This window comes from Pomacea canaliculata, linkage group LG3 (assembly GCF_003073045.1).
Source record: "Pomacea canaliculata isolate SZHN2017 linkage group LG3, ASM307304v1, whole genome shotgun sequence".
In the NCBI taxonomy this organism is placed as follows: Eukaryota; Metazoa; Mollusca; class Gastropoda; order Architaenioglossa; family Ampullariidae; genus Pomacea; species Pomacea canaliculata.
Genome location: NC_037592.1, coordinates 12,931,013 through 12,954,512, shown reverse-complemented (window position 1 = coordinate 12,954,512; position 23,500 = coordinate 12,931,013). Strand labels below are relative to the sequence as shown.

The following is a 23,500-nucleotide window of genomic DNA, read 5'->3' as shown; positions in this document are numbered from 1 at the left end:
ATGACCTCACAGTGTCAAACAAAGCTTTTAAATGTTTAGGGAAAATGAAAGTCAAAACTTTCTTCACACTAGTAAATACAAGTGTTTGAATATTTTGTAGTGTCTCCAATTAAAATATTAATTCATCTCTTACAATCTGCTGACAGATTGATATATAAGTGCAGACATACAAACACACACACAATAGTATGGCAATACAATGTTTAAATCACAGACAAGAAGAACTCATAGTCTTTGTCTTAATGTCATTTCTGGTTTATTTTGAATCACTCGTTTTAAAAGTTACAAAATGGTACTAATATTCTCATTAAGAAAAATGACAACGCAGAGTGCAGTAAGAAAATTGGACGATTGTAGGAAAAGATATCAGTATTGTTCTTAACACAGGAAATGGAAATATCTCTGACACTTCGTAGAAAGAAATTGGAGTTCAGGAACAGAGACATCATCGGAAGGTTTCGTTTCTCAAATGTGAAGGACAGAGACTCGGCAGGTGTGTTGAGAATCTGCATGCTGATGGGCAGCTCATCTCCATTGTACACAATGTTAAACCTCTGTAACAACTGAAATAGAAATATAAATTCATGCAGTTCTTCTCTTTCTCATCTAGCTAGCCCACCCAAAAGTATATCTATATAAAGAATTATCAAGTGAGTGATAATAAAGTGGTAAAGTGTTATGTGACAGAAGATCCGAAACATCTCTCACTTTCTTTTTCTTGTAGAGAATTATGATTATCGCCTGAAATAATGAATGGAAAGTTTTAACTGTTATTGTGGATTTTTTTTTTTTTTTTGGTAATTCAAGCATGAGTCTCAATAATGGAAACTCTCTAGAACCCTTGACCATTTTGTGTGTGATTTTGTGGTCGATTCAATATTACATTTTCATTGTAACAAAAATTGCTGTAAAATATTTCGGGTCAGTGTGTGCGCCCCTGTTTACCTTGGCAATGACGATGCTGACTTCCTGTACCGCCAGACGGCGCCCTGGACAGCTGCGGGGTCCGAAACCAAAGGGTAGTGTAATGAAAGGGGAGATATTTTCTCTGTTGCTGCGCAACCACCTTTCAGGTGAGAACACTTCCGGAGAAGAAATAAATCGGTTGTCTTTCCCGCCATGTCGTAATGGAGAACCACATTCGTCTGAAATCACAAAGCAGAAGTGAATAATATGTTCATTAAGTGCCAAGTGTTACCTCAGTAAAATATACTTTCACTCTCATTGCATTATTTACAGTTCATTTGTACAGAGCTGAAAGAAATGATGAAAGAAACCAGGTCCTTGAGCGAATCAGGTAACATGAAGAATATGGTTTGGTCTGATGAAGAAAGATGAAGAAATTGAAGGAAGGGAGAAATAAATCTTTACTTACTCCTGCTGGGACATGGTAGCCTGCGATGACAGCATCTGACTGTAAAGTTCGCCCGAGACCTGGAGCCACTGGGTACATCCTACAGAGTTCATAATAAGGACCATTAGGACCTGGCCGGCGTTGACAACTACAACTACAACTACAACTACAACTACAACTACAAGAAATGCTGTGTGGTGTAACCAACTTAAAAACTGTTCTCTCCAAGATGTTGAATGTAAAACCTTTTTTTGAATATTCTGTTTTTAATTGTAGAATGAACGAAATCACTCTTGAAATGAATGGGTGAATGGGAATCCTTGATAAAACCAGAATCCGCTGACTCACTACAGACAACCATTAAACATCTGTTATTTATTGTTATGTTTGTTTTGACTGGCTTCAGCTTCTGCTTAAACCACTAAGTAATTAGGCTTGACACATCTAATCAGGTAAGTTGATTCTGTTATGTGCATGAGATGCTGCAACAGGCTGCAGCACTACTTAAAACAATTAAAACATTATAAAAGACTTCAAACATTTATTATTTAATGATTTTGCTTTTTTTGGAATTAGATACCTGAGTGATTCTTTCAAAAAAGCTCTCATATACTGCGCAGATTCCAAAGCCCCGGATGTGATGCTGCTGTCTGTCATATCTTTGACTTCGTTGTACAATTTCTTTGAACTTCAGGATTTCGCCCCAAAGCATATAAAGTGAATGCCAGGAAATGTCCGGTCTGAAAAGTAATATGAATACATCAAACATCACGTGATACAGAGCCATATCATGCAATTATATTTCAGACAAAATGACAGGGAAAAACAATGATGAAGGAACTTTCGGGGGAGAAATAATCCACATTTGGTGTTGTGATAATCTCTATTTCAGTGATAACTTAATTCAAATTTAAACAAATAGTGTATGAACTAACAAATATAGTAATGTGTAAAATAATTAGTATAGTAATATAATATAATGATGAAATATAATAATGAACAAAATAAATAATATTAATGATTATATTCTTTATTACTCATTAAATAAATACTTAAAAACAATGTTACTCTCTTTAATCGTTGCAAAGGAGATAGAGGAACGGGCCATAAACCTGTAGCACGAGATTAGAGAAAAGAAGAAATAAAGAGAGAAGGAGAATAGAATGAATGTAGAACCTACTGTATCCACTCCAGCAGAGAAGAACTCGGCAAGAAAGGTGAAAATCTCGCGATAGGTAAGTTTGGTGGAAAACAACAGGTAGTTGACCAGCTTGCCCGTCCCCCCGTTCTTCTCTGGAGTCATGGCCAGCGGCAGGAAGCGATGCGTCAGTCTGTGGACAAATTAATGAATTTAATTAGTGGCCTTCATAATTTTAAACATATATAAACACATGAAATCGCACTAAATTTCTAACCTGTCATTTCTTTATGGCTTCAAGCATTTCTCACCTGCGGATGACGCGCTGAGCGGCCGAGAACCGCTCAAAGACAGGTGTGGGGAGGATGCGGTACAGGGGGATGAGCTTGAGCTCTTCTGTGTCAAGGTGAGACATTCATGCACGGCTTGGATGAAAGTTTCGCCTTCTTCGTTGTCGTTGTTGTCGCCGGACAGGAGGCCGATACGATGGTCGAAACAGACGGTGCCGACAGCTGCAACAGAGTGGAGGGAACCTAACGACTGAAGACAAGGACAACACCAGAATCGCATCTACTAAATACTTTTGTCACTGTTCCCAAAATATATTTAATTACATCAACTGTTCGTAAACCATGTGCAGTCAGTGTCTTTGAAAGAACGTTGACGAGCTTTTTCTTAAAGTGATAGTACCGAACAATTTATCAATCAACAAAAATAACAGTGAAGAACCTATCAGCTAAGTTCGTCATTAACACAACATCATCAAAAGTTCACCTTCCGTCGCGAATTTGTAGATTTCAGGTAAAAAATCGTCAAGGATGGCTTTCTGCTCAGTCAGCGGGAAATGTGGTCAACAAAGTCGTTGGAAACGTTCACTTGTTGTTCACAGTAACTGCTCACAGCCTTCGGAGGCAATAAAGCCTGTTGCACCTCCCGTCGTAGATGTTTCCACTCCTTGCCTTGACTGTAATAATAATATCGTAATCATCGTCATCATTAAAATCAATTACTATTATATTTTCTTATTTTGTTTTCACATTATGATTGGCTATGGCATATATAATACTTATATCCCCATTAAACTTTAAACGTGGTTTAGTAATTTCTTCTTATAACAACAGTGAAAAAGTGTCTCGTAATTTCACCCTTTTCCATGATATATAAATCATCAGAAAAGTTTTTCTGTAAGTTCCAAGCATCACACTCGTTTTTGATATAAATTGTCTAATTATGAATTTGTTTTGAATGAATAGGAGGGTAATATTCAGGAAGAAAAGAAAAGAAGGAAAGAAGGGAAAAAAAGGAAAAGGTGAGGGAGCAAGTTACCTCGTGAGGAGACCCTGGACCCCTTCGTTGTTCACCTCGTTGTAGCGATTAAGCAAACCGAACAGTACCCGATGTGGACTTTCTCCTTCCGCCTTGTAAGCATCCGCGAAGTCGTGCGGGTTGAACAACCTGAGGACCGTGAGTCCTGGCACTATTTCCTCGCGCACTACATCCCCATACAGGGTGTGCAGTCTGCGTATTGCGTCGTTCAGATCCATCCCGTAAAACCTCCCTAAACATCAGAATTGGTTGTCAAGCAGCTTTTGGTCGGACTTTGTTAGTTTGGTGAGACATGATACCCTGTTACATGTTTGCATGAAACATCAACTCTTCATTTGTCAATTCTGAGTGCTTTGAATGTTTCAATGAGTCGCAAAAACCTTATCCCTGGTAAAGTATAAATACAGTTTTAGTACAAAAAAAATTAATGACAGTAAACACATATCATGAAAGAACCGACATTAAAAGACTTACCGCCAGGTAAGTACTGCCACATCGCCCCGATACCTGGGAAACTCCTTGGTCCAGGAATATCAGACATTTGTAAAGATGCTGGGTATGAAATATTCGTTGTTTCTTCTTGTGTCTTTATCGAATTGTTGTAAATCACGTGACTGGAGGGGGTTACTTCAGATTGGAGGGAGATACTGGACATGTGACATTGCTGGCCCATTTTCTTTTGAAGAAAGCGAAGAACTTCTCGTACTTTCGCCATGTCTGTGAGTTGTGATAGCTGTAAAAAAAAAATACAGTGAATATATAAAACCTAGATATTAAACTGTATTTGCAGATTTCTTTATCGCTGACATAGTCATACAGCTAAAATGTGACATAAGTAGGTCGTCTTCTTTGCGATATAAAACCCCATTATTTCATGCGATGGTTAGAAATTATAGAAAAATCTGTTCAGTCTACGAAAATACTGTAGCATGATGTATACACCAATTTTTGTAATCCAAAGTCAGGAATAAGAAATAACTTTTGACAAAGACATTAATTCCTTCTCGACGTATATTCGTTGATTAAGCGTGAATGATTTTTCATTAGCCGAAGATCATCGGTAGGCCAACAACAACAACAAAATTGTTGAAATTAATATATTTTGCTTTGCATTGTGTCTGCATGTTTCTGGATTTTTGTTGTCATGAAGGTGCATTTGATTCCTGTTTAAACAATAGAAAGAAAAGATTATTATGTATATGTTTTATTTCTTTCTCTGTTTATTAGTTTCTGAAGGAAAATTACGTGGGGGAGAAGTAAACATGATTTTTTCAACTTTCTTTTTGATTCCATAGACTTCTTAAAAGCATTTGACGTAGCAACTTACCTGATGGTCGTTGTTCTAGCAGCAATGGTACATCGAAGAATGAGCCTGTTTCCTTAGCTGGACAGGAGCTGCAGTGACAGCAGCTGATGGCGGAGGTCTTTTATACCCTTCACCACAGTCACACGTCCTCCGGCATCTGTGGGTTCAGCGGATCACACAGCAGGGTCCGGCTGCTAATCCAATCAGCCTTGATTTCAGTTCTAGATGCTGGGTGCTGCTCCCCGAGTGATGGCGTCATTGGGAAATCCGCCATATAAGGACATTTTGTACGCTAGTGCGTGGTTACACTGGAGTCAACTTGAGGTCATGTCTGGGTCACACAGAAAGTGGGCGACTGCAGTTTTCGTCAGCGGCTTACCGAAATCACGAAGAAAACACTGAGTTATTGTCATAATTCGAGGCACTCCTGCAGACTTGTATAGTCATTGCAAATCAGATTACTCATTGCTGATCAATTTCTATTTTTCACAGTTTTTCAAACCCACGCCTTGTACATTTCTCTGAATTCGCCAAACTCTTCTGGTGATCACCTAACTGCGTTTACTTGCACTCATACCGATATTCGTATCCTGTTTGTTACCTTCATCGCAATTTTTACAGCATCTACCGTGCAGTGCACATTTAGGTAGTAAGGAAACGGGTAGTCAAGTTCTCAGAAGTCACGGACTGGGGCTACTATGGTTAGATATTCCTATTCCACAGAGTACATTCGACTACCCCTCTGGCTGACAGTCGATGGTAGTGACAAAAAGTATCAAAAGCCAACAAGAAGATCAGGGTTGGTCTCATGCAGTCAGTTAGTCCCATCAGTCAGTGTCAAGAACCCCTGTCCGTCATGGAGAAAGAGATCATACTAACGGGGTCCAAACTAAGACTTGTTAGCTTGGCATGCATTACATATGAACACAGGGGCAGACTTCACAAGCATACTTCCGTAAGATTTGCAATATGCATAAGGAAGAGTGAGATAAAGAGGACATTAAAAAGTCAAGAAATAAAGATGATGATGAGGAGGAGGACGATGCTAATGCTGATGATGATAATCATGATTATTTTGGCTTAAGTAAAGAAGGAGGCAGATGTAACATCCAATATCGTCCATGTACTACTCCATGATGTACAACAACATTACAGCTGTAGCCTATTAAAAGGTCTCAAGAGTGATGCAGTGGTGCACTTGAGGGAGTTGGGTCAGACAGGCATGCTGGGACAAGGCCGTGAAGACAACGATATTACTCCTTTTTACACTTAAGTAGAAAAAAGACCGAAGAATTTCTGGTGTACCACCTCGCGCCAATCATCAGACCCCGAGGTCTTTGAATCTGAAACTAAACCTCTAATTTTCATCCTTCCACTTCTTCTTTACCTTGTAAGCATACTTTCTCTCAACATTCAGAAACTGTAAGTTCAACATATTCTGTCCAGCCTTGAGCAATCCACGGTTACAAGTGTTGACCTCTTCACCCTTGACCCAGTGACGTGTATGATCCACGATAATTAGTCGTGCAGAGGATTGGTATCCCAGCATGCTCCACTGACGCCAGCGCCTCCAGCAACCTGCGGCTTCATCCTCTTGTCTCGCGACCATGCTGTGTTCTTACGCCACCGGCGCTAATAGCGACCCGCCAAGGTTTCTACTGACCTTTTCATCGCAGAAGAAAGTTCTCGCAGTCCCCCCTCCCGAGCCTTATTGTCTTAGGTCCACTAAGCCCTACAGGTCAAAAACCGTTGAGTACTATGATAGCATGGCTTTCTGCGCATGTGCAGATGTCTGTACTGTACCTAATATTTGAAAATTCCGTTTATTGGATTAAGTAATAACAAGTGAGTTCGCAGAAAAGCTTGCTAGTTAATTAGATGTTAATTAGAACCAGTCTTTGAGGACTAGTGTACTAACCTCACTTAGACTGTGATGAGGGAATAAATGTCTGTAATATGATAGTATGGCTGTTCGGGGAAAGATAATGCAAATAAAAGCTGGAGAAGGGTGTGAATAAATATATAGCAATAAAACTTAAATAATGTAAACGGGAAATGCTAAAAAACGTTGTGCCAAATTTATATATATTTTTTGCTTAATTTACCGACATTAAATCCCATCCTTACATTCCAGCCAGACTAGTCAGCTTTTCGTCTGATGACCACACAGTCTGTATCCCTGTCACCAGAACAATCACATATGTTCCCAAATTTTTAGTTACTGTGTTGCAAAACTATCTTTCACTCCATGTCTACCATCGAATTACTTCAACGAGCTACAAAAAATACGTCTGTCCCACGAGCATTGTTCCTTACACCGATTATTATAGTTGTGGTTATAGTCTGTTGACTAGTCCGCCTGCTCGTCTTCCTCTGCAGATTTATGATACTGTCCATCCTTACTGTTTGTTCCCTGATTCCTCTTTGTGTCTTTTATTTAAAGTCTGCATAGTTGTTTCTCCTTCCATCCTTTGTCTTCTGTCCATGTCTTCCACATTTGTGAGCGCGATTGTGTGCTATATAAATCACATGTTTATTACTATTGTCGGTTGTTTACTTTTCTGCTATAAAGCTTAGCTTTTTCACAAATGGAAAATGACAAGCATTTAAGACTTTTGTGAAAGACTTTTATTTTTAACAATTTCATAAAATTAACTAGTTCGTACATTTGCAAATGAAGCGAAATCAATACTGCTAATCAATGAACAAACAGCCCTCAGAATTCGAGGAATTATTCAGGTAAATGTAACATATACTCGCTTTCGGTATTAAAAAAAAGCACACACGCACAATCACAAATGCGCGCACACACACACACATATATATATACACCAGCATAAGCATGCACACCTAGAAAAGGCAATTCCACCAATATTATTATTATTAGGTGAATAAATAGAAGCTTAAATACTCGGCTGGTTTTCGAAACATCTATCACTTTCTCTGTCCTATTCCAAAATTTCATGGTTTCCTCTTTTCGACAAACTAACTTCAGTAACACTTAACTTTTTCTGCACTAGAAATAAAAGAAAAAAAGATTATCTATTAAAGGCAACCCGTTACAAAACACATACCTCGTGTAATGCTTTTCAGCCAAAAACACACACCTCTTATGCAATTCTCTTTTACCCAATTAGAAAACATGCACCTCTTAGGTAATTTTTTTCAGTCCGTTACAAAACAGGCACCTCTTATGTAATGTTTTGTAGCAGATATGATTACATTTTCAAAATAGTGAAGTAGCAAACAAACTCGACTGAAAAATCTCAAAATACTAAGCTCTCAGTAGCAGTTGGTGTGTTAATAAACCACACACTAAAGAACTGAGCCGGATTTAGTAACTGTCAATAGTTCTGGGAATAGAACTGCTGTTGCTGCTGTTGTTGCTGCTGTTGCTGGTAGTACACCTGCAGCAGGCTGGCCTCGTAATGCTGTTGCTGTGCTTGAGAATGATCAGTCAGTGCTGCAGCACTCGCCACTGACGTCAGTGGGTCGTGGAAGGGGTCGGACTCCTGCTTGAAGGCGGCGGGGGTCGGGGTGATGGCGTCGTAGGTCGGCGTTGGCGAAAGAGGGGCAGGGGGGCTGATGGGGGAGTGCTGCATGTACAGGTGCACCTGGGGGGCGTGTGGGGGGTCCGGGCAGGTGACGATGGACTGCTGGACGAAGGAGGATGAGACTGCCCCCCCGGCCGAAGCCACCTGCTGTAGCGCCAGCTCCCCCTGCCTCAAGGCCCCGCCTTCCACCACCTGCACTTCCACACCCCCTAGATCAACCACCCCTCCGTCCACCCCGACTAAGTGGTCGTCTCCCTTGACAGCGTGAGGGTTGAGGGTCGTCGCCTGCATGACCAGATCGTGGGAGGTCAGCGGGTGCACGGCGGTGGTCGCCGCTCCCACCACGGTGAAGCTAGCGAACGGCTGCTGTTGCTGCTGCTGGTGGTGGTGAGTGTAGAAGCACGGATGGTGCTGCTGCTGGAACGTGTGCATGAGATTCTCCGGAACGATGATGGCGGTGGCGGTGGTGGCTGAGGTTGCTGAGGTAGGCAGGCTGCTGGGCGGGTGCGCATAGAACACGGACTCCAGCCCTGGCGGGAGGAGAGCTAAGGTGGTGGCCACCTCCCCGGGTACGTCTAGTCCTAGCCCCGCGGTGGGTAGGCCACCCGTGGCTTGCAGCGTTATGACGTTGTTGCCGTCCTCGCCTTTGCTGCTGTCGTCCGCACCTGCCCCGGCCCCGCCGCCGGCCGGCACCAGCATCATGTAGGCCCGACTCACTAGCTGCTCCTCCACCTCCGGGAATCCTCCCTCCTCATCCATGCGCATGCGCAAAGCAATGTCCTCGTCGACCGCTCTGTCGTCTGTGGCGGTTTTGAGGAATTGCTCCATGTCGCTCGACTCTATGTCTGCCCCGAGCTTCTCCGGCAAGCAGGCGATCCCTGGCAAGGCCGACTTCTCGTTGCTACCCTTGGTGCTGCAAGATTCTTTCTTCTTCCTCCTTCTGGTTTTCGTTCGGCCTTTTGTTTCGGCTGGCTGGCCGAACACATCCGTTATTACTGTCTCTGGCGGTCGTTGAGATTCTGCTGGGCACAAATGTGATAAAGATAATTTTTCATACACAATAACAACAATACACACAAACAAACACACAGAGAGAAGTAGAACGATTCCTTCGTCTAAGAGGAAGTCGAGACCCTAACCCCTACCTCAAGAAAATCATTGTGAATTTTGCCAACAGTTAGAATAAAAAAATAAATCTAGCTGGACGCCAAAATCTGAAAATGAGTTTGCCAGAAATCTTCGTCTCGAAACACTTTTCTCCGTATTACCCTGCAACCTGTAGACTGGTAACAAATTAACTGCAATACGGTTGTAACTTGACGCTCACCTTTCGCCATCAGTTGCTGCGCGCGCGCGGCAGCCGCAGGGTCCGTGTCGGGCTTGACGTCCTGCATGACGTCACGTGATACCTCGGGCGCCATCTTGTGCCTGTTGACGAGGTGCATGCGCATGTTCCCGCGGGTTGTGGAACGGTAGGTGCACTGCGGGCAGGCGAACGGCCTCTCACCGGTGTGCGTGCGAATGTGCATATGCAGCTGCGTCCTGGGAAAAAAAAAGTCGGTCACTAAGCCATCGGCAGACGACTCAAAGACCACAATCTTTGTTACTCCTGACAAGAACCTCCCACCACCATTGCCATCACCTCCATTATCTTATCTTTTCACACACAGAGATGAAAGCGCCTTACTTGGTTTTAAACGTCTTTTCGCATTTGTCGCACGAGTGCTTTTTTTCTTTGTTGTGGCGGTGGAAGACGTGGCTGTGCAGGCACGTGCGCGTCTGAAAGCCCTTGCCGCACATTTCGCACACGAACGGCGTCTTCTCCTCGTGCGCGCGCTTGTGGTCCTGCACAGATCACACTTAGTTGTCATTGGCCTGCCTGCCCTTCCCCAACTCCCAACAAACACAACATGGCCAACAGGACCGATAATTACAGAGCAAGAGGTTGGCAATTGTAAGTCACCCATGGGCCATATTCATGACGCGATGATAAATTGTTGTCCAGAATTAAAACAACTATGACCAAAGCTGTGACAGCATTATAACAGCTGTGACCTGACTAACAATTACTTCTCTGGACTGACCTTGAGCTGAAATTTAGTAAAAAGTTCCTTTCCACACACGTCACACTTGTACACACTCCATCCCTTGGGTAAAGGCACTCCATGTTTGAAGTATTTGTGGTAGTGAAGGTAGTATGTATGGCCATCACGACTCTTGTAGCCACAGATGTCGCACATCTGCAACGAATAAGCAGCTCAAAATACTGAGTGACAGAAACACGGATGACGAGAACAACGCCAAGAACGACAACTTAAACTATGTAAAGATAATAAAGGATTTCCTCTGCAAAGGTTATAGGTAGAGTGTAGGGCCATTAAGCAGCGGTGATTGGGGTCCAAACTATTTAACCGCGGCTTAAATATTTTTTGATAATGCATAAAGTACAGTGGAACCTCGGTTAACGAACTTAATCCGTTCTGGAAAGCTGTTCGTTTTCTGAAATGTTCGTTATCCGAAACAATTTTTTCCATAAGAAATAAAGGAAATAGATTTCATTGGTTCCCAGCCCCTGTTGACTCGCTAATATTTGAAAGTTACAGGCTATAAAGGTATTTGTTTTAATGAGAACAGTTATAATGCAATATAAATGGAGTTAAATAAACAAAAAACATTAACGAAAGCATTTAAACATCAGAAAACTTGCCGTTTTGACGGCGTGGTTGGAAACAGGGGAAGGGAGGAAGGGGTGGAATTACTGCTTTGATTCTCCCTCCACGAGCACACGTGACATTATAAAATCGGGGGCGACTTCCCTTTTCTGTAGCTTTGAGGTTAAAGGAAAAATCTTGTCCAGTGTCTGTTCCTTCTGTCTTTTTTGTAAAACTCTGCGGTAATACGACATCACATATCCGACAGACGCATGCCACCTTCATACTTTGAAATCATTTCCTTTTTCAATTCATTTGTTGGCCGCTTCCTTGTCATTACCTCACTACTATTAATTGGTCTTAATCTTCTTTGGAGCCATGATTGAGGATTATCTTATTAAAATAAAGCACAAAAATTACTAAATAAGAAGGATGCTACAGATAAGGAACGACTGATCGTAACTGTGTCTCGAGCGAGAATGATGACATGCTGGTCGGTCACGTGTGGTTCACGTGGCTGTTCGTTATCCGAAATTTTGTTCGCTATCCGAGACAAACTTTTAACGAAATTTTTGTTCGTTAACCGAAATATTCGCTATCCGAGGCGTTCGCTAACTGAGGTTCCACTGTACAATAAATAATGAAAAGACAAATTGGGATCCATGCATTTTGCGTGGCTTAAGCGAATACAATACATAGCCACAGCTAGAGTTATCAACTGCCTTCTTCAGCAGATTCATTTCCCCCTCTTTACCGTGGGATCACTGTCGTCCCCGTCACGTCTGCGCACAGAGATGTTGTCGAGGACTTCCTCTTCCGGGATTTTGTGGGTGGTCAAGACGTGCGAGATGCAGCGGCGGGGCACCATGAACTCGTTGCTACATAGCCGGCACTGGTAGTGTCGCTTGTCCCCCTCCGGCAGGTCCAGGGCGCAGACGCTCAGCTGAATGACCAGGTGCGTCAGACGGTCGTTCTTGATCCACCGGGCGCGCCGCCCTTCTTTGTACGGTAGCTGATATCGTGAGAAACATAAGATTGTACTAGTGGTAAGGGGTCAATTTATAAGGTATCTGACAGTGCGAAAAATCGAGATAATAACAGCTAATATTGGCAGTCCTTTATCCTTCCACTAACCTTTGCTCGCCGACCAGAAGTCGTCTGCTGGGACTGCAGCTCCACGTGCTTTTGCCGCTCGCTCTCTTTCGTGGGAGTTCCTGCTTGAACCAGCGCCTCGCCCGCAGAGGGCGTGCCAGCCAACCCTGAATCCTCCTCTTCATCTTCTTCCTCCGTCTCCTCTCTCATCATTTTCTCCAGCTCGGCAAGCTCCATCTTAGCGCGTTTCTTAGGCGGAGCTCGAACCCTCACTCCTCCGCTGCCACAAGAAGAAAAGTCATAAATGATAGGTATGCTCTGTCGCAAGCAAATAAATCGTGTGCTAATCTTCATAACCCGTACAGGCTCTCAAAATTTTATCAATAAGGTCGCATTTATGTTCAAGATTCTTTCCATTTTTTTTTTATTTACACCCATTAAAAATAAATCTACGCGTGTTATCGTTGTCAAACTCTCTCTTTTCTGCCTACCCTCCCTTTGTCATTCTCCTATCCACCACATTCCTTTGTTTCAGCATCACCCAGCCTTCCTTCCCCCGTTCTTCCTCTTAATTATCCAACAGAAAGACAATCTCTTTATGAATAATTTCCTGTCTTTTCTCTAAAAGTACACGCGCACACTTCCTGACCTTGATTTGGCTTTCTTCCTCCGTTTCGGGGCAGCCGCAGGGACAACAGATGAGTTAGCTTGTTCGCCATCTCCACTGCTGTGCGACTTGGTCAGATCACCAGCAGGTGGCGCCTGGGGCGAGACCAGCTTCGTGGCAGCCCGCTCGCTCGAAGATATCGTCTCCCTCCCTGGGCTGACGCCAGTGTCCGCATCCTGGCCGCCATACTTGCCGCTTTCGGCCGCTTCGGCAGCCATTGCCGCTGCAGCAGCCGCAGCCGCTTGTTCCGCCAGCAGCTGGCTAACTCGCTGCGACTCCGAGGCTACGGACTGGATCAGACGCTTGCGGTAGCCCTTTGGTGTCGTCTGCTGCGGTGGCGTTGTCGTCGCGACCAGAGAAACCATTGACGGCACGGCCAAGGTCGACAAGTCAGCAGACGTTGTTGCTGGCAAGAACAGGTTTGGCAGAGCCGATGGATTTTGAACATCTTGCCTCTCACGAGTGTTTGGAATCGAACCAGATGCGGTCGGTGGGAGGTTGGGAGACGACGATGAGATGGTTTTAAACCCCTCCGAACTCAGAACGTCCACTATACGTCCCTTTAATGTTCTTCCACGATGTTTGATCATCTGAGTCTGTTGGCCCAGACCTCATCCGACATAAGGATCGCAGCGGAACCTGCACCACTGGTTTCCATTTTGGGCTTGGGAAGGCTGGAGGCTGAAGATTTGCCATTTTCTTTGCACAAAGCCTGTGGAAAAGGAGTGACCAGATCTTTGGCGGGGGTCCTGGCAGCAGCCCTGGTCCCGTAAGAATGATGTATGGTGCGAACTGTTTGTCCGGGGAGTGGGGAAGGATAGGTCATGTCTTTGTCTAACGAAGTACATGATGTCTGCCTCTTACGTGATTTGATGACAGATCGTGACGCGCTGCTGTCGGCCTGCACGGCATTGATGGCCGAGCCGCGCCCTTCCACCGGCCGTGAACTGGCGAGGTCGCTGACTGCCCCAGACCTTGACCTGCAGGCCTCCGACGCCAGCTGCTTCTTGTGATGAGGGTTGGTTATAGGCGCAGTCGCGCTGGCGATGGTGGTGGTGTTAGTTGTGGCAGCGACTACTGACGACGATTTTAAGTGTGCCGCAGTCTCCGGAGTGTTTGTGACTGGCGAGTGGGGGCCTCCTGACTTTCCACTCGCTCTCACACTGACCGTTCCCTTGGCATTCAGGCTCAACGTGCCCAACCCACCTACCCATAAGGCGTTGGGGGCAGACCTTCTCTCTCCTGACAATCCGGAAGAGGAAATGGCGACGGCTGCTGAGGCAGGGCTGCTCTCCGTCTGACAGGCCACATTTGAGGATGTGGATACGGCATGACAAGCGTCTGTGACCACGCCCACATCCTGTGTGGCCGGGGCTTCGCGAGGTGAAGGAAGGTTAGCGGAACACGCCTGGTCCCGCCTGTCCACGTGCTGTTCCAGCAAGAGCAGTTCAGGGATGTTCAGATCGGTGTCGCTGTTCAGATTCGCGGTCCACAGCACTTCCTCGGATGCTTTCTTCAGGGTCTCCATCTGATTGACAACATTTCCTTGTTCTAAAAGGCATTCTTAATCTGATAAATACTGTGGCTGTGTTAAGCAGACTTTTAAAATAGCTTTATTAAAAATACTGTCAAACATCATAACAATAAGGACTGTATATAGAATGAACTGCCATTTGTCTATCAAACTCAACGGTTATCTTCTCGTGAAGTCGTGGGGTGTCAGGTTTCAGCGAGCACTTGGAAAACCAACATTCGGAACCACAATGTCAAGGATGGAGCACCTGAAATCCTTTATGTCATCAGCATACTTGCCATACGTTTATTGCTTTTTTTCTTTATTTCTTATAGGAAAAAAAATCAAAACAAAACAATAAAACCAAAATGAAATCAAAATCGCAGACTTCCACTCTCCCTTGGAGCTAATGAACCGAACAACCAAAAGACCATTAAAAATGTTAAGATTTTTTGGACCTCCGTCAACGCGAGAGCTCGTGTCGTCTGCTCTTTTTCTGTGTGTTGATAACAAAAAGTATAAGCTCATTTACTCAAAAGCATCATGCTAGCAATTAACGGGGGAAAAAACTGTCAGCAGTCCATTCTATATACGGTCCTTGGGCACAAATATTTGGAAACGTGTGTCCAGATAAGATGGTCGTTATCGATGCCAACAACACTCACATGCAGACAACGTGCCATCACGTGCAAGTCACGGGCGTTTTTCACTGACAGCGCTACGCGGCCGAGATAGATGAAATCGATGAAGGCGTTGAGGGAGGGGGCCGGAATGTCGGCCTTGAACTGGACGGTCAGGGTTCGGCCGCCCCTCTTGCCCATGTTAGTCTGACTTAGCACGCCGCACAGATAGGCACTGGCCGAGCAGATGATCGCCTTGTGCACCTGTAATGTCATATAGCACCTGCAGCCTGCTGTAACATGTAGCATCGCGTACATTTGTGTACCTTAAGCGTTTGAAACTAGCCTTCTGGTAAGGAAAGCGTTCTTTAAAAAAATCATCATCATCATCATCATCATCATCATCCTAATCCTCCTCCTCCTCATCATCAATAATAATGTTTTGTCTTCTACAACTACTATGGTGGACGGACATATGCTGTTAGTGAAATGTATAATCGTGAATGGATAGTGAGGGAGCAACCAGGATCGACACAGCTGTAGTTTACCTTGATGGAGTGAAGGTTGGTGGCCATAACTGCATCACAGAACTGATACTGCTTCATCATCTCGTACAGCCGTTCGCGCGATGACGTTAACGTGTCGGTGGACACAAGGGATTCGTGTGGGGCAAAAAGCGTCTCCACCGCCTGTTTAACAGTCACAAGGAAAACACACCAGCGTTTAACAGCCAATAATACAAATACACCGCCTGCTTAAGTAACGAATGAACACAGCCTTTTTAATAGTCGTTGTAGATCTTCAAATTTGTTGTAAGCGATAAAGGCCAGCACTACAAGGTAGTAACCATTTACCTTGTAGACTCCCGCGGAGCCCAGCAGAGGACGATGAACACCAAGATCCGAGTATGGCGTCGTCAGTTCACGCCTGAGTCTGCTAGTCTCACTTGCCTGATGAACAAATAATTCAAAGACCATCCATTACTCAGCAACACGGCCTGGTGGTCTCTGCTTTTATTATTAGTGTACACTAGTCAATGATCACAACCCTGAACCTAATAGACATTGTAATCCCTTTGTGCATACTAACATCTCCAATATTTGTGATATGTTCAGGGCTTCTCCCTTTTTGTGAAATGTGGACATCTTCAATTCCCTGCAACCAATCCCTGACTTCCTAATCATTTTTTCCTGAGCATAAAAGGTGAAGACACTTCCATAACCTTTTTTTAAGTCCTTTGGGAGAAAGGTGTTAGAGATCTTATTTTTCTCAGGGTCAGCTGTACGTGACAGGCGGGCAGTGATCACATCCTCTCTCTCGCTACCTTATCTTCCTCAAATCTCTGGCAATAATGGGAAGGATATGGGACTATAATCTGTCTTGTGATTGACAATGTGATTGACGATAGGAAACAAAACCTATAAAAGACAAGCAATAGGAGGAAGGGTGGGGAGTGGAAAAAAAAACGAAGAAAGAAACCTGCTGGCGAGAGAAATCCGAAGACGAAATCATTCTGGAGGAACAATTTCCCACGCTTGATTCCTGCGCCCCCATCATGGCCATGGCATCACGGGACGCAGCGAGCGACAAAAAGTTAACGGATGTGCTGGTGGTCTTATTGGCGCCACCGACAGTTCTTATGTCCGCCGTCTGTCCAGACACCAGCCCCTGGCGCTTGCTGCCAGAGCTCAGCAGACGAGATGACGTAGAGTAGCTCCTAGAACTGCCTTTGGTGACTGTGTTTGCTGCCACGGTAAGGTCTGCGTAGCCATGGAATCGAAACAACAAAATGGTTCAAGACGTACATAAAATGTTTCCTTTTTACTTCTATTTATTTATTTACAGTTTGGAGTCTCTAGACTGCAATTTCTTTACGCATAAGATTAACCCTAAGTTGAAGACGTAATAACCTAGATACTACTAAATAATTTAAGGGAGCAGAATATGATGATTCTAGTGGTAGTGTGGGAGTGTGACGACAGCACTGACTTCTAGATGACAAAAGTAAAAAGATTAATATAAGAGCAGCGCAAACAGCACACCCACCACTGACGTCGGTGCGGGTGGCAGTGCCGAGGGGTCCCAGAGCATCCAGAGCCCGCTGAAGGTCGCGAGGGCGGTGGATGACGTCACGCACGTGAGCAGAGTCGTCACGCGTGGAGGTGGAGCGGACGAGTGACGCCATGTCCACCAGGTCGCGCGCACTGCCCATGCCGATGACCGCTAGGTCCTGGGGATGCAGACCCAGGGTGGCGCCGCCTCCACGCCCCGCTCCATCCGCGTGCTGGCCCCAACCACTTCCTGCGACATCTGTCCAACCACAATACAAGGCACTAAACAATGATCTCCACACGGACGCATTTAGTTCTTTCATTGTTTTATTTTTACTTGCGAATCGGCATTTTGGCATGTTCATAATCGAAGACAAACAAGATATGCTATAAGACACTTTATCCCGCTTCTGCACTTTCTACAAGTTGATTCCTTTTAATCCTCCCCTTTCCCTTTCCATAATACAATACGAAGAGTGACTATTTTCCCTCGTTTTAGCACAATACTGTATAATTATTACAAAATACAGTATATATCATTATTGTTATCATTAGATAAATACAGAAATGTTAGCATGGCATACAAACGAAGCGTCAGTTTGACTCAGCTTGTAATCAATAATCAATAACCTGCACTGTTATTCATCAAAATAAATAGAAAATAAAGAAATCTAAGCAAATATTCGTAACGTGTCCCAAGTGCGACTGTGAATGAGAAACGCGGAGGGAAGAACGACTCTAGAATGTAGGCTTATGCAAGTTACTTCCCTTAGACAGCATCCCACCGGATTTCGCATTCACACGCTGCCTTTCTTTCGAACTTTTGAATGCATCTAGTTTTATATGAGATTTTGCCTCATATGAAATTATTTAATCATTTATTTTTTGCAGATTCGTGTGAATGATCTACACAGATGTTTTTTCTCTTTCTCTCTCACTCTTTTGAATAGCTTGTAAACACTCTTGGAATGACCATTCCCCGAAAAGTACTCTCCTGCTGTGAAGACTTTTCCGGCTTTACACCTGAATGAATTTTTTTTTAAAGTAAACAATCTTCCTATGCTTTTGCTACCTTGATCTAGAAATGATCTCCCTTTCTTATCACAAAAAAAAAAGTTCATATGCAGCGCATTGCATGCAGAAAGGTCACAAAGGTGAACTCACCACTGCGCGATCGAGATCCCGCTGACTGTAGGGACTGAGGTCGTGCGGCAGGGTCGTGGGGTCAAGAGCGTAGGAAGAGGTCGACAGGTCTGTAGTGGCACCGCGCTGTGAGGGCGAGACATTCTGTCCCACGCTGAGGTCCAGTTCTCTCTGCAGTCCCACTATGTCCCGGTGCAGGTTGGCCAGTTCTCTGGCGGTAAAGAGGTCATCTTAGTGCTGACTTTTAAAGTTTTTTTAAAGATAGTTTTGTTATTTTTTCAACGCATTTCTCTAAAAGACTGCAGGTATGCAAACAAATCTATTCATCAGCTTTTACATACAGTATCTTAACTTTAACTAATAGCATTAAGAATTATTAATAAAAGAAAAGACCGGGAATCACCAGCAGACACAGGCAAACTAGTGTTGAAGACAAAAGACTGCACGAAGAAGCAACAGTTGTGTACCTGCTCCCATGACTCGACAGATAGTCCACAGCGGAGCTGCGCTGGCCGCCGTCTACCAGATCCTTGGGCAGGATGCTGGCTTCCAGATGCCTTCGCTCAAACTCGGAGTGCATTCCGACATCCAGGTCAACCTTCACGATAAACCATCAGTCTCCAGAATGAGCGTAAAAGCAATAAGGAAAAAGGAAAAGGAGAAAGAGAGATGCTCGGGATCAAGCCCAGATTGCCATCACAGCCAAACAGACAGGAAAGGGTAAAGAATAAATAGAAAGTAATGTGGTCGTTAATTTAAAAGAAGCAACAATTAATATACAGTCTGCTGGTACTGATTACGAGAGCCAGAAATGTGCCCTACCTGTCCAGAGTGGTATTCCGTTTGTCCTAGTCCCCGGTCGCTGGCCTGCCCAGCGTGGTAGCCGCTGGCCTGCTGTCCTCCCATGCGCTCGCCCTGAGTCCCGTTATGATATTCTTGCCCGCCGAGGCCCTGTCAGCCTGTCCGACTGGCCCACGTGGTAGTCCAGCTGCGGGTGACGGTCCTGCTGCTGGGCGGAGTGGTAGTCGTTGTGCACCATCCTGTCTGGCTGCTGTCCGATGTGGTATTCCGCCTGGGCGAGCCTGTCCGAGGTTTGACCGGCATGTCCGTACTCGCCCTGCTGCTGGGCTGTGGAGGAGGAGGAGGACGCGGAGGAGGAGGAAGCATGGTGATAAACCTCCACTGCTAGGTGGCGCTCTCCCTGTCCTCCACCTACGTGGTCGTGGTAGTCGGACTGGCTGGCGGCGGCATGCCGGCTTCCCTCGGTCTGGCCGTGATATCCATCCGCTTGGCCCTGGCTCCCGTGATACTCGCTCGGGGCAAGCCGCACGGACAACACGTCCACAGTCGCCTGTGACGTATGTAGGCCGATGTGGTCGGTGTACATGGAGGCGTGGCCGCCCGGTGACACGGGGGAAAAGTGCCCGGGCAGCTCTGTGCTGTTGTTACTGCCGTTAGAGGTGCTGTTCAGCGCCGACGTGGAGGCTGCAGCAGCAGCAGCAGCCGCGGCCGCCCAAGCGTGATACTGACTGCTCAGGCTGGTGCTGCTAGTCGGGTAGCCACTGCCGTCGCCTAAGGACTGAGCGAGAGAGAAAGGACTGGAGTCGCCCTCGCTGTCCATCATGACGTCACTGGCTAGCACGGCCCTCAGCCACCTGCAGGAGCCAGGACACTTACGTCCAAAGCGGAAAGCATGTTTGTAAAGTCAAGGCACAGAAAAAACTTCGGTTTCACATCAGGAGTGGATGTGGTCATCTGACAAAGTGCAGAAATTGCTGGTAAAGGTTAATGTCGTAGAGGCCGTTGTGCCTCGTCGAATAGTCGGTCTCTGTGACACCACGTGTTTTTGGCTTCCATCTGAAGAAGAATTGTATTACATTACACAGGTAGACCTTTGGTAAGGCCCATACGACATTAGGTTGTCACTAGTCTATCGTCAGAATGCGATAACAAAAATCCCGACATGTGAATTCATGCGAGAGAGAGGGAGAAAGATGGCCAAGTCGCCGACAAGATGAATATTGCAGAGAACACAACGGTGACGCCGTCGATGTGACAAAGACCGACAATTAAGCAAGAAATCCCAACTAAGCCCCTCACCCGCATGGATCCCATCATGGTTTTTCCGTGTGTGTGTGTGTGTGTGTGTGTGTTTTGTCCGTACACATATATTAGCGATTGCAAGTGATTGTGTGTGATGTTCTTTTAATCAAAAGTATATAACAAATAGAAAAAAAGCGACTCTAACACATGGCTCCAAGATTACCCTCATCTTATGTGCACACACACATACAAATCTATATCTATTTGTGACAGTGTATCTACTGTTGTTGGGGTCTCTCTGTCTCACACACACACACTCCATGCAAGTCAGACTGAAACATACTTAAGTTATATTTTCATTGCCTATGCATCCTGCTGTCGCCCCGAGCGACATGTTGTCTTTTGCATCTTTGCCACATAAAGAACCATGAAAAGTATTTTATTTATGGATTACTTTCTGCTTAAACCTCTGGATTAAAAACACACACACACAACGCGTATCTCTTGTGAAACAGATTGAAACCTATGTTTGATTTTTCGTCTTTCACCACTGCCCCACGTCTCTTCGAGCTCGCCCAATTCTTAGTACTATTATTCCCCAGACACACTTTTGTCGCCCCGAGCACAATGCTGTCTTTTGCATCCTAAGCATATAAAAATTATTGTAAAATATAAGATAAACTATTATATATATATATCAAACCGGTTCCGATGGCGGGGTGTGGTTGCGGCCCATGCTCCATGGGGGGTGGGGTGGGGGTGAATAGGAACAAGAAGAAGATTATATATCTATATAATATTTATAGATTATTGTTTGCTTGAACTTCTGGCTTCAACACATGCACATTGTCACACACTAGCCTCAGCGTCGATGATAAAAATGTTGAAGGCTCTCTCGTTCTGCTCTACTACATCCCTCCTAAATGAACATGTGTAAATATCTTTATCTGTCTGAAATAAAGAATATATCGCCTCAGTCTCCCCTTTTAGACAACGTTCATAACGCGCGCGGGGAAATAATTGTGCACAGCTTTTATCGTTCTGTTTTCATTTTATCAGAAATGACAAATTTCTTTCAACAGCACAATCGCTAGTGTTGTTTGTCTTCTTTCCTTTTTCTGATCTTTTTAACCAGGACGAAAGTCGATTATTGTATTTACGAACGCTTTTCATACCTCTTAAGTATGGATTTTGTTTTCATACCAGTGAATGTGTATTTTTGTGTATACCGTACTATAAAAATCCTTTATAAAACCAATTTCTTAAGTATTGAAAATATCTGGATAGAAAGCATTGAGTCAAAATAATGTGGAGGCATCATTATATACTTTATTTTTCAGGAATACCCCTGTAAATTTATATTTTCTTTCATCGTTTAGTGTGTGATTAGACGATGTGCAAGAAGTTATTAAGAACATATTATTTAAATCGTGTAATCTTTCACATAAATACGGTGGCATTTCAAAAATTCCTTCGAGCGATAATACACGAGCTCAAGACATTTACCTATATGTGTGCCACTAGAGCTGACCACTGAGAAAACTGCTTTCTGCTGTGAACAAAAGCAGATTGAAGAATGTTTTTATTTAATTATTCTCATATTTCGAATTTGTGTAATTTTAACCATATCAATTACACCTCAAGCCCATCGAATTCCCACTGACCAATGATCGACTATGTTTGTTTACTTGTTTACCCCACATTGTCTATGCTCTGTTCTTCAAAATGTTTACTAACTTGTTCGATCAAATCTCGGAGTCGCACACGATCGGTCAACCTTAATGACTTTTAACATAAACATAATTCTTTAATATAAATGAAAACAATAAGACAAATTACCTCTAACTCTGCTTTTTTTTTTAACTACTTGAACTCGCAAAATGTCATTTCCAAGCCCCCATCAAATATTTCCACCTCCACCCCTCCACCGCCTACCTGTCAACATAAAGCTACCAATGTCCCTAGTTATGCTGACCACTGAACACGATAAATACCTCCAGGACGTGCTATTAAGAGATCAGAGACAAGTAAAATGTCTCTGAATATCAAAAGCTTTCTAAATTTCTTTATTTATTTACCTAACTTCGCATATTTTGAAATATTGCGTGTTACGTAAACAGTCGAGACAGGCCATGTTCACTACTGGCTTCGACAGTTATTCTCCGTTCCAATATGGCTTCCACCAGAAACTAACCATCAAAGTTGGAACGCAAAACATCGATCATATGTCAAATATTTACAGCCTGGAGCCATTATTTATGCAATATGTATCAAAATAACGCGTACAGTGAATTACAGTGCCAAATTCTGATGGAAATATTGAGGTTACCTTCCTCACGATGGATGCGTCGCTAATCTTGAAAACAGACTTGAGTCTATCAGTGACCTTGCGCCCGACTAAAGGCGAGCGGCGATTGGTCCATTTCTATGTTGCGGGTTGTAAACCGGAAAGAAAAAGTCCACAGTGTTGGTGGAAATACGGTGTGATCCAGTGCCAGCTCACAGCAATTTTACGTGCAGATAACATTATACCGAATTCAAACATATAATTTGTTAAAGGAATGTTAACTGTGTATCCAAGTTACGACAGTATTTTACTTGCACACGAAGCTAGTTGCGTATGATTTTAACGTGACCTGCGAGTATGGTGGTAGACATACGTTACTCATTCAGAGATTAAATAGAGCTTTGAATAATTGGACATTTACCGTGCAATTGTGTTGCAATGACGTTTAGTATTAGAAAAGAGTCTAGAAACTACATATTTTTTTATAACAACACATGCATGCACAGGCAACAAGGGATATACTGAACATCTCTCCAGTTTAATATTTAGATATGTGCTACAGTACAGGTACTAGCATACAACACATACTATCCAACCCCTATCAGTGATCTTGTTACTAACATTACCAGATAAAGAAAACAAATGCATATTTTCTATAAGCAATTTAAATGTATATTTTATGTGAAAACGTCATATCATGTAAATGCACATTAGTTATTGCACATAAAAGAATTCTTGAAGGTATTAATTATTTA

General features: G+C 43.9%; 4 protein-coding genes across 5 annotated transcripts; all 4 read right to left on the bottom strand.

The window, feature by feature from the left end:
• Nucleotides 1-19: 19 nt before the first annotated feature.
• LOC112560560 (probable cytochrome P450 301a1, mitochondrial) lies at nt 20-3,016 on the bottom strand. Its single transcript, XM_025232479.1, has 6 exons — nt 2,804-3,016; nt 2,535-2,685; nt 1,935-2,094; nt 1,376-1,454; nt 946-1,145; nt 20-563 (listed from the first exon to the last, which is right to left on the bottom strand). Exons 3-6 carry the CDS (start codon nt 2,064-2,066, stop codon nt 276-278), a joined length of 699 nt encoding a protein of 232 aa, XP_025088264.1. The 5' UTR covers nt 2,067-2,094; nt 2,535-2,685; nt 2,804-3,016; the 3' UTR covers nt 20-275.
• A 256-nt stretch (nt 3,017-3,272) lies between these two features.
• LOC112560757 (cytochrome P450 302a1, mitochondrial-like) lies at nt 3,273-5,205 on the bottom strand. Its single transcript, XM_025232806.1, has 4 exons — nt 5,146-5,205; nt 4,293-4,551; nt 3,819-4,050; nt 3,273-3,456 (listed from the first exon to the last, which is right to left on the bottom strand). The coding sequence occupies exons 2-4, from the start codon at nt 4,531-4,533 to the stop codon at nt 3,327-3,329; spliced, it is 603 nt and encodes a 200-aa protein (XP_025088591.1). The 5' UTR covers nt 4,534-4,551; nt 5,146-5,205; the 3' UTR covers nt 3,273-3,326.
• A 2,524-nt stretch (nt 5,206-7,729) lies between these two features.
• Nucleotides 7,730-13,480, bottom strand: LOC112559130. Of its 2 annotated transcripts, none has more exons than XM_025230110.1 (7): nt 13,071-13,480; nt 12,464-12,701; nt 12,084-12,341; nt 10,763-10,918; nt 10,366-10,523; nt 10,006-10,220; nt 7,730-9,700 (listed from the first exon to the last, which is right to left on the bottom strand). In XM_025230110.1, exons 1-7 carry the CDS (start codon nt 13,451-13,453, stop codon nt 8,469-8,471), a joined length of 2,640 nt encoding a protein of 879 aa, XP_025085895.1. In that variant the 5' UTR covers nt 13,454-13,480; the 3' UTR covers nt 7,730-8,468. The 2 variants fall into 2 exon arrangements, with proteins under 2 accessions (XP_025085895.1, XP_025085896.1); XM_025230111.1 differs by having other exon boundaries at nt 7,730-9,697.
• Nucleotides 13,481-13,640: 160 nt separating this feature from the next.
• LOC112559131 lies at nt 13,641-23,125 on the bottom strand. The gene is made up of 10 exons (XM_025230112.1): nt 22,788-23,125; nt 19,238-20,272; nt 18,883-19,013; nt 18,437-18,626; nt 17,268-17,531; nt 16,701-16,981; nt 16,076-16,171; nt 15,770-15,910; nt 15,267-15,485; nt 13,641-14,616 (listed from the first exon to the last, which is right to left on the bottom strand). The coding sequence occupies exons 5-10, from the start codon at nt 17,431-17,433 to the stop codon at nt 13,675-13,677; spliced, it is 1,845 nt and encodes a 614-aa protein (XP_025085897.1). The 5' UTR covers nt 17,434-17,531; nt 18,437-18,626; nt 18,883-19,013; nt 19,238-20,272; nt 22,788-23,125; the 3' UTR covers nt 13,641-13,674.
• Between the last annotated feature and the right edge of the window lie 375 nt (nt 23,126-23,500).

Bases quoted from the DNA above. Each gene is read 5' to 3' on its own strand.
- LOC112560560 (XM_025232479.1), bottom strand. From the start codon at position 2,066: ATGCTTTGGGGCGAAATCCTGAAGTTCAAAGAAATTGTACAACGAAGT. The intron at 1,455-1,934 runs GTATCTAATTCC...TGAACTCTGTAG, and splicing joins TTTTTGAAAGAATCACTCAG to GATGTACCCAGTGGCTCCAG. The intron at 1,146-1,375 runs GTAAGTAAAGAT...TTGTGATTTCAG, and splicing joins GCTACCATGTCCCAGCAGGA to ACGAATGTGGTTCTCCATTA.
- LOC112560757 (XM_025232806.1), bottom strand. From the start codon at position 4,533: ATGGCGAAAGTACGAGAAGTTCTTCGCTTTCTTCAAAAGAAAATGGGC. The intron at 4,051-4,292 runs GTAAGTCTTTTA...TCTGATGTTTAG, and splicing joins GTGGCAGTACTTACCTGGCG to GGAGGTTTTACGGGATGGAT. The intron at 3,457-3,818 runs GTAACTTGCTCC...TTATTATTACAG, and splicing joins GTCCAGGGTCTCCTCACGAG to TCAAGGCAAGGAGTGGAAAC.
- LOC112559130 (XM_025230110.1), bottom strand. From the start codon at position 13,453: ATGGTTTCTCTGGTCGCGACGACAACGCCACCGCAGCAGACGACACCA. The intron at 12,702-13,070 runs GTCAGGAAGTGT...TTCTTGTGGCAG, and splicing joins AGGAAGAAAGCCAAATCAAG to CGGAGGAGTGAGGGTTCGAG. The intron at 9,701-10,005 runs GTGAGCGTCAAG...ATTTGTGCCCAG, and splicing joins GCAGCAACTGATGGCGAAAG to CAGAATCTCAACGACCGCCA.
- LOC112559131 (XM_025230112.1), bottom strand. From the start codon at position 17,433: ATGGGCAGTGCGCGCGACCTGGTGGACATGGCGTCACTCGTCCGCTCC. The intron at 15,911-16,075 runs GTAAATGGTTAC...ACTGTTAAACAG, and splicing joins GCTCCGCGGGAGTCTACAAG to GCGGTGGAGACGCTTTTTGC. The intron at 14,617-15,266 runs GTGAGTGTTGTT...GTTGTCAATCAG, and splicing joins TGATGGCACGTTGTCTGCAT to ATGGAGACCCTGAAGAAAGC.